Genomic DNA, 8316 nt, shown 5'->3' on the forward strand with positions numbered 1-8316 from the left:
TTCCTGTTATAAGGGAGTTTTTCCTTCCCACTGTCGCCAAGTGCTTGCTCACAGGGGGTCGTTTTGACCGTTGGGGTTTTTACATAATTATTGTATGGCCTTGCCTTACAATATAAAGCGCCTTGGGGCAACTGTTTGTTGTGATTTGGCGCTATATAAATAAAATTGATTGAATTGATTGATTTCTTACACATTTACAACTACTAGTAAAACAAATTTAATAGCTTCTAATAATATTAAAAATAACAAGAAACCCAAACAATAAGACCACACTTTTTTCTTTCAACAGTCTGCCCCTGCTGGAAGGTCTTGTTTATTAAAGCCCTCCCAGCACAAAGGCACTCTAAAGCAGCCGTTAAAGCCAACTCTCTATCAATTACAAAGCGCCAGTCATGCGGAGGTCTTGAAAAATAAAGTCATATTGAGTTATGGTGTTGATTTATAAATAACATTAATACCGATAGAATAACTCCATTAATGTCAATTCTGTCATTTGTACAAAGTTAAAATATCTTTTAATGTTGAATAATGGACTAATTCTGAGTAGGGATGGGTATCGAGAAACGGTTCCTTTCGGGTATCGTTAAGAAATGATTCGATCCACCGACATCAATAAGCTTTGTGCTTAACGATTCTGTTATCGGTCCTTCAGAGTGGCCGTTGTTTTGGCGGGTGTTTGTCAGGAAAATGATAATTTCTGTACATTGATTACAGACCCTGCAGCGGGTCCTTAATCAACTTTTCTGCAGCGCCGCTTTGCTTTGAACCTTGAACCAATCGAAGCGTGGTTCGCAGATTGAAGCAATGCTTCAGTCGATTGCTTCGTTTCTTTCTTTCACTTAATTTAAATCGTGTAGTGTTCATGGAGTATCAAGCTGCGGTCAACATCTGACGACCACCTCCTGATTGCCGATCGTATGGTCGAATGAGAATCAAACCTGTTTGATATATTATTGTGGTCGGCCGTCGTGAGGGTTTCCTGCTGCTGAAAGCTACAAGCAGCATCCAACCGTTCGCACTGTGCCTGTGCAAACACTGCAGAGCTGTCTTGTAATAATAATATTATTATTATTATTTTGCAGTTGTTTTGTTTTTAAAACTTAATTTGTAAAAAAAAAAAAGCCATTTGCAAAGCAAAAAAGTTGATTTGACAATCATCTGACATAACCGGGGTTAAAATAAATAGAACACTGCCATCTACTGGTTCCCAGACACTGCCATGAACACTACTGGCCAGTAGATGCTAGATGGCAGTAGAGGCCTTCAAAACAAATTCTAGATAATCCCTGTCTGCTCACATTTAAAATGCGTGGAATTTAACAAACGCAGTTAAAAAAATCAACGTCTATAAACACAGAGAATATATTCAAGAGAGTTTTAGGCACTAGAGTTTAATGCTGTTGTCCGTGGAGCCTGAACAGAGTGTCTGAAATGCATTTGTCCTGTCGTGACGTACTGAGATTACATCATCCTACCCAAAATGCACTGCGGGGCAGAGCATGTGCTCACAAAACCTTAAAAATTAGCACATTACTTTAAAACTAAAAAATATATCTGATATTTTTACTTGATGAAACTTCAGATATGACAGTAATTTGACATAACTTGTCCAAAATTAGTTTGGTTAAAATTTAAACCACAAGTTAAAAATGTATGCCTCTGGATGACTTAGGTCATATTGCGAGCATATCGGTATGATGTTAAAGGAAATGTTTTTTTTTTCTTTTTGGGCTGTTTTTCCTTTGTCTGCAGAGGACTGAGATGGTTCTTATACAAGCAGTTCTCTTCTGTTTGCAAAGGTTATACTGTGCGTCTGTTACAAACTTTTGGCTGTTCAGCTTTGTTTATTTTGTTTATCGGTTTAAAAGTTATCGGACAAAAATTAATCGGAGATAATTGGTCCGATAATGGTTTTTAAAGTTATCTAAAAAGATAATCCGATGCTGAAAACATTATCTTCGATAATTATGTTATCGGATTAATTATCGGAAGTGTGCCCACCACTGTCTATGGCATTTTCAATGTTAAAAGTTAGCATTAAGCAATTGCAGCTCTCATCACGTTCGGGTGCATTTGTTTTCAAATTGTAATATTTCTTAAATTTATTTTTGTTTATATATTAATAATCTAATGATTATTATATACAATTTTGGAGAAAGAGGCTAAAAGAACCTGAATAGAAACACAACAGAAAATATAAAACCAACTAACAATGAACATACATAAATAAATACATACATACATAAATAAATGTTTCCTGTGAACACCTAGTGACTCTTACACCTCCACTTCATCCCTGTCTTATTTAATGACAGTTTGTTTCGGTCAAACCATATTTTCAATGTGTTAATTTCTTCAGTGATTTCCTCCAGAACTATCTGCCAAACTAGAAAACTGCTGCATCCTAGTAAGAGCAGATACTACTGGAATGAATTTGAAACAAGTTTTTTTTTTTTCCTTCACTAAATGGATGCTGCACTCACTGCAGTTTATTGTCTGGAATAGTCCCAGATTGCATTTCAGAGCTTCTAGAATTTAAACATTTTCGTGCAGGTGGTGTTGGGGGGTAATTTTGGGTTTTGTGTCTTGGGCCACATGTAGAACGAATCAGTTTAAGCTTTAAATTAAGCTTTCAATTCATATAGTGGCATCTACCTTTTTTTTTTTTTTTTTTTTAAAGGTTACTTTCTACTTTTATACTTTAAGTAGGTTTTGGAGCACATACTTTTTCACTTTTACTTGAGTAAAGAGGTCAAGTTGATACTTCAACTTTTACCAGTATCTATACTTCTACTTAAGTAACAAATGTGTGTACTTTTGACACAACTGGTCATCATAACACGACATCACAATTATGTAAACTTTGCAATTAATCTGCAGCTCCATTCTTAACATTAGCAACCACATTCTATTCAAGCACACAAAGCAAGTTTTCCTCAAACCTATGTAAACGCTATGGGAAACACTGAGAAAAACAAGTACTCACAAGTACTTTGTTTTCTGCAGTCTCTATAACTGTTTGCTGCGAATGCAAGATACTTTGAGACCAGCACTTTTATTGACGAGTGCACACGCACAGTGTCAGCGGCTTCTCCACAGTCTTAACTTGGAGCGCAAACAGGAGAGACTCGATCCATCAGCTGCAGATGCAATGATCGGATTACACTTGTAGCTGACTGCGCCAGTCGCAGATCAGTACAGCAGAAACTCGAACCATCATGGACTTTTCTTCAGCCAGGACAAGAATTTAATCATTTTCAGATGTTTTCATCAGACTGAAGATGATCTCACTGAAACAGACAGGTGAGACTATATTATTTACTCCTTGTGTCTCATCGAATAATAAGCCACGTATGGGTGTGTCAGTGATTATTTGAAGAATGATCCATGTTTTAAGCTATTACGTATCTAAGGTGCCTCTATGTGCCTCACATGCTACATATCAGCCTCTAGTGAGCCACGACCAACCTGTCATTTGAGACCCGCCCAGCCTCGAATGGCTCATGTTGCTGCATATGATCCACGTCAAGCCACATATGATCAGTGCCATGATAATGCGACGTTGGAGCACGTTTACACGTGGGTTTGGTCCAAATCTCCAGTCCTCCCAAACTTGGTCCCTTTAAAATGTGGGTTTTCAATTCACAGCATCCACTCAAGATGTCTCTTTTTTTTTTAAACGCAGCCCAAAACTAGACGCTCCAGTACATTCCGGCGGGTGTGCACCCCATTCTTTTCACACAACTTGTATTGTGCTACCGGCCTTTAATCCAAAAGACATACATTGTGGCTCATAAAAGTACACAGTAAAGGAAATGACAATTCAAAGAACTCAAAAATAATAATTCTCAGTATTAATTCAAATGGAACAACAGAAGCATTTACAGCATATTAATGCATCAATTTTTTTAAACCTTCACTCATTTCTGAGTTCTCCTAGTTTTGGCATGTTTTCAATTGTTTTCACTGGGACAATCCCAGGTCCTGCCTGCATTCATCTCTTTTATTTGGCTTTTAGCAATTTCTTTTTAAAATACAAATATTGCTTATATTGTAAGGTACTAAATTCATTAATTCACTTTTCATTTCATGTAAAAAAGAGAGGAGAGCTTTAGGAAAATCATTGCTTATCTGGCTAGACCCTGACTTAACAAATATTATAAAAAGTACATTAATGCCAACATGCATTTTCTTATGCATAATGCAATAATCAAAATCTCCTTAGCTCCCTATTTGTTTTTCTGAGAGTTAAACGTTCATCTGTATGCTAAGGGCGTTAGCAGCTTTGATAGCTTCACCCATTAGGTCTACTTAATTTATGATTACTGGAAAAATACGCAGCTCATAACTTTTAATGTCCACAACAAAGTAAGCTGTTAAGGAGAACCACCGCGAAGTCCCCAAAAATATGTTTTAATAAACACAAACCCAAACAAAAATAAGCCTTCTTCTTCATTGGATTTTATTGGTGGCTTGCAAACCAACACGGAGCACTACCTCCACCAACTGTTTGGGCATGGAACATGAATGCATTCTGATATATGTTGTCAAAAATAACCCAGAAACATTCACCACATAAGTAAAAACACGGATTTCTGGGAACTTCCAGAAAACTTACATCACTGTTTAAAAGACCAGTTTTCACAGCTAAGTGAATGCAGGTTGAGAGGACAACCTGCATTCACAAGACTACATTCATAGTCTACAAGTGCAATGCATTATGGAACCCTGAAGTTGTCGGTGTGGAATAAATAAACAAATGAGTAGAAGACATCAGTGAAAACTATCTAATAGATGCCGACACTGCTCACCGTGATGTCCTCTAGTGAAGAATCGATGATCTCATAGTTGTCTGGCAGACAGTAAAACTTGAGCGTGTGCAGATTGAGGAACACATGATGGGTAAACTGCACACTGTGTGTGTAAGCATGTGACTTCAGACCCCTGCCTGCAAAAGAAGCACAGCAACAACAAACGAACCAATGCACGACAAAGTGATAATAAGCTTAGAAAAATAATAATAATAATAATAATAATACTACAAGCAAAGTGCCACGCAGCAGCGCAAAGCTCCCTCTATGGTACAAGAAGACACAAACCAGAAATGGCACAAAAAATCTGCCCAGTGGGGGAAAAAGCCACAAACCAGACAACATTGTCGTAAAAAGCCATAAACCGATGGTAGACGAAGCTGCAAATCGGAAATGACATGGTGAGATGCTGAAGAGCTTTGCTCGTTCATGTCCGCGACATATCCATACTAATACAAGCGAAGTGCCACACAGCGGTGCAAAGCTCACTCTTGGTAGATGAAGGCACAAACCGGAAATGGCACAAAACAATCCAAAAATGGCACAAAAATTCGGCCCAGTGGAGAAAAAGCCACAAACTGGACAACATTGTGGTAAAAAGCCACAAACCGATGGTAGACGAATCCGCAATCCAAGCGCTGTGCGGCTCTCTGTCTCTGTCGGACGCTAAAAGCACCTCAAAAATGTGGCATAGCCGTGCTCGAAATTATTTCCACCGGCCGTTTTGTGTGCCGTAAAGTCGGAGGGATTCTATGAATCAGAACAGAAAATCACCTACTGGCGGAGGGATTCTCGGACGCTAAAAGCACCTCAAAAATGTGGCATAGCCATGCTCGAAATTATTTCCACCGGCCGTTTTGGGTGCCATAAAGTCGTTTGAATCAGAACAGAAAATCACCAACTGGCGGAGGGATTCTATACCGTTTTGGGTGCCATCACTAAAAGCAGCTCAAAAATGTGGCATAGCCGTGCCCGAAATTATTTCCGCCGTGTGGCAAAAATTATTTCCACCGGCGCTTTTCGCCATGCGGTGAAAATAATTTCGGGCACGGTGGAAATAATTTTTGCAGTCTTGGTAATTTTCTGTGTCGGGCGAGGATGATAAACAACTTATTTTTTTATTTGGCCTTAAGTGGCCTTATTTTGTGTAGCTAACACGATAAAACATTCAAAATACCATGGTAAACAGAACTACAGAAGTCCACGTCGGCATGTGTGTTTATCCTGTTTTTTCTCTGTTAGTGTCATGTCTGCAAAACCTTCGATCAGTCCACCCCTGAAAATAGTGAATGGTAAAATATGCCAATTTTCAATAATGAAAATCACCAATCATGAGCTATTATGGTGAATGTGAAATAAGGAGCTCTTAAATTCCGATTGCCTTTAAGTTCCCGCCAAAATGCGGCCGTTCCGTTCGTTGTGAATAAATTTAGATGGCCGGCAAAACAGCGCAACCCGTCATTTTGCCAGTGCCGTGTACAGGGAAATATCGTCCAGTTCAACTTTGCCGAGGGCACCACCATGTTGAAATAACTCAATGATGTCATTGGAACTAGCCAATCAGTGAGCAGATCCGGTCAAACAGCGCCATATCCGTCAAAATATCCACTGCTTTATTTCTATTTATGTCCAGAGATCAAGGATCCAGTGACCAATTTCATATTTATTTACTTTAAGACTCAAAATGTTGTAGACATAGAAAACCTGTAAAGCCTACTTTTAGTAATCAGAAAACTCACACGAGGTATAGATAAGGGAATAATAAGGAATCAGATCAATTAGCCAAATCCATAATGGCATCAATATCGATCAAATCTTATTCAATATCCATCCCTTGATCTAAATGACATGTTGAGCTATTGAAGAGCTTCGTTCATGTCCCAATAATGAGTTCAAATAAAATAAATGTTAAAAAGCCTACCTTGAAAGTATTTCCCACATATAAGGCATGCATAAACATTGATGTGGGACAGGGAGATGGAGCAGAGCTTCTCAAAGTCAAAGTCCAGCACACTCCTGCAGGGTTCACGGACACTACTGTCAGCTGCTGGTGAGCCTGAGCATCAACGTTCAGTCAGAGCATTTTCTAAACGTACCTGTTTATGGTGTCAAGATAAGGACAATGACGGCTTCTCCGGTCTTCTACTATACGTCCACGCCGTATTTTGGCCGACACTGTAACACGAAACGTAAAAATGAGGCACAATCACTGAACTGAACGTCACTTTGGCTAAATAATGCTAACAAGCCCGTTGTTTAGGGTGTGATTGATTTGATAAATCTATTGTGTCTAAGGGGCGGTGCAGATTTGGTACATGAAATCCGCCCGTGTGAAGGATAAGAACATACATAAATCGAACACTCTAGGAGCGTTAGCTAACAGCTAGCCAGAGGGGAAACTGGAAAATCTCATAATTAACCTACCTTCCTTTTCGTAGTCCTCATCACCATCATCAGGCTGCCGTTGTCGCTTTGAAGAAAGCATTACTGTACGTGTCAACTCTGCGTGTATTAGAGCTTTATTTACTACAGACCGATGAGAATATCAAACACGATACAAACTCGCGGTAGTGTGTAATGGGACTTCACAAAGTAAATAACTAACCCGGAGTTTGAAAGCCAAACTAAATCGATCCACGATCAGATTCAGATTTATTGTACCCTTAAGTAAATTTGGTTTGCGGTCAGTGAGTCATCTCGTTTAATAAACACACAGAACAACACAAAACATGACCAAAAAAAAAAACCAACGACAACAACAACAAAGGACGACCCCAAGATAAAAAAAAGAGTTAAAACAGCAATAGATAAAAAGCCTAAAGACATATCAAACCAAGCCAAATGATAAAAATGTACCATTCATAAAAACAAGGTAAAAGAAACTAAATAAATACATAAGAATAAATACATAAGTTATATTGCAGCTTCTTTCACTTGTTAACAGCACTGGTGGCTGCTGGTACAAAACTGCTTTTATAGCGTTTGGTTTTACAAGTAGGTACCCTGAACCTCCGACCTGAAGGGAGCAGGGTGGGAGTCATCTCTTAGAATCAATCTTACAACCTGCAACCTCATTCACTTGTCGTTTAAAACACAAATGTCACAGTGTTTCACATTAATCATCCATCCACACATTTAAAATAAAAATTCCTTATTTGACAACCATATGCTTAACTTCTGTGATGATCACAATCTCAGAATTTCTTCTTGTCGTATGTTACACCTGTCAGTGACTCTTGGGGTTATGAATCTGGTGAGACCAAGTTGTGTCTACAGAAGCCTTTGACAGTGCTATCAGTGATATGAATGTGTGTTATAACTTGACAGATGAAAACCATATTCCGGTTGCTTTATCTCTGGCGGTTGAAAAGATACCTAATCTCACAAATATTACCAACAGTTGCACCCCTAAACTGAACTGGGAAATTCTGTCTGAAGCATAGTATAATACACTGAACATAACTAGAAATGCAACACTTTTGTTTTTGCTTCCATTTTTCATGAG

The 8316-nt window shown here is 38.6% G+C and overlaps 1 protein-coding gene across 1 annotated transcript in view; it reads right to left on the reverse strand.

Moving 5' to 3' along the window:
* usp39 (ubiquitin specific peptidase 39) overlaps window positions 1-7416 on the reverse strand; it is a 28153-nt gene extending 20737 nt beyond the window's left edge. The window contains exons 1-4 of the mRNA XM_034170339.1: window positions 7236-7416; window positions 6908-6986; window positions 6733-6827; window positions 4812-4948 (exon numbers count right to left, since the gene is read on the reverse strand). Coding sequence (XP_034026230.1) covers window positions 4812-4948; window positions 6733-6827; window positions 6908-6986; window positions 7236-7296 — 372 coding nt within the window. The 5' untranslated portion in view covers window positions 7297-7416. The remainder of the gene's footprint in view (window positions 1-4811; window positions 4949-6732; window positions 6828-6907; window positions 6987-7235) is intronic.
* Between the last annotated feature and the right edge of the window lie 900 nt (window positions 7417-8316).

This window comes from Thalassophryne amazonica, chromosome 5 (assembly GCF_902500255.1).
Source record: "Thalassophryne amazonica chromosome 5, fThaAma1.1, whole genome shotgun sequence".
NCBI lineage: Eukaryota > Metazoa > Chordata > Actinopteri > Batrachoidiformes > Batrachoididae > Thalassophryne > Thalassophryne amazonica.